The sequence below is a fragment of the Pygoscelis adeliae genome, unplaced genomic scaffold, assembly GCF_000699105.1.
Source record: "Pygoscelis adeliae isolate BGI_AS28 unplaced genomic scaffold, ASM69910v1 Scaffold995, whole genome shotgun sequence".
Lineage (NCBI taxonomy): Eukaryota > Metazoa > Chordata > Aves > Sphenisciformes > Spheniscidae > Pygoscelis > Pygoscelis adeliae.
In genome coordinates, this window is record NW_008824846.1 from 2,763 (window position 1) to 3,491 (window position 729).

General features: G+C 63.1%; 1 protein-coding gene across 1 annotated transcript in view; it reads left to right on the forward strand.

The window, feature by feature from the left end:
* Window positions 1–535: 535 nt before the first annotated feature.
* The window catches only part of NAPB (N-ethylmaleimide-sensitive factor attachment protein, beta), a gene marked incomplete at its 5' end in the record, with an annotated part of 7,199 nt that continues 7,005 nt past the window's right edge, over window positions 536–729 (forward strand). Inside the window, one exon of the mRNA XM_009324295.1 lies at window positions 536–661. Within this exon, the coding sequence (XP_009322570.1) occupies window positions 536–661 (126 nt within the window). The remainder of the gene's footprint in view (window positions 662–729) is intronic.

Genomic DNA, 729 nt, shown 5'->3' on the forward strand with positions numbered 1-729 from the left:
TTTTGCAGGTGTTTTTTGCTGAGTGTCTCATGAGACTCCTGCAAGCCAGCCGCTCCCGCCCAAAACGGAGGGACCCAAGTCAAAGAGCAGATGGGGGCTTGCTCCAGGCTCCAAGCTCTTCAGGAACGTGCCAAACCCCTAAGCTGCCATTTCAGGAGTGGGTTTTCCCTCTGCTTTTCTGTCCCCGCTTTATGCAGTGGAAAAACTCTGCCTCCCCTTTCTAGCAAGGGCTTGGTTAGTCGGTGCCTGCCGGCTCCGCCTGCTCCCTGTTCGCAGTGGGGCTGGGGGGGGGGATCCCGTTGGCGCTAGCCGAATTTCTCCCCACCTCCGCTGTGCGCAGGTAACGAGCTGGCACCCCCTGGGAGAGGGTCTGGCGAGGGCGGGGGGGCTGCCGCTCCCCCAAATCCAGCTTTCCCCTCTCTGAGCGGCGTGATGCTCACCCTGCAGTTTAAAATCAGGGGCCACGTCGCCCGAGCACATGGGGCTGCAGCACCCCAAGCCCTGTTTCAGCTCTCGGCCCCCGTTCCGGGGGCAGCGGTTCGTTCCAGCACGGTGTCAGGGGCTCTCGGGCTGCGTTTCAGGGGCAACACCGGGGTGGAGGAAGCCTGTGAAATGTACACCAGGGCTGCCAACATGTTCAAGATCGCCAAAAACTGGAGCGGTGAGTACAGCCCCCGCCGTTGGGGGGGGCTGCGTAGAGGGTGGCTGACGCCGGGGGGGCCCGCGAGT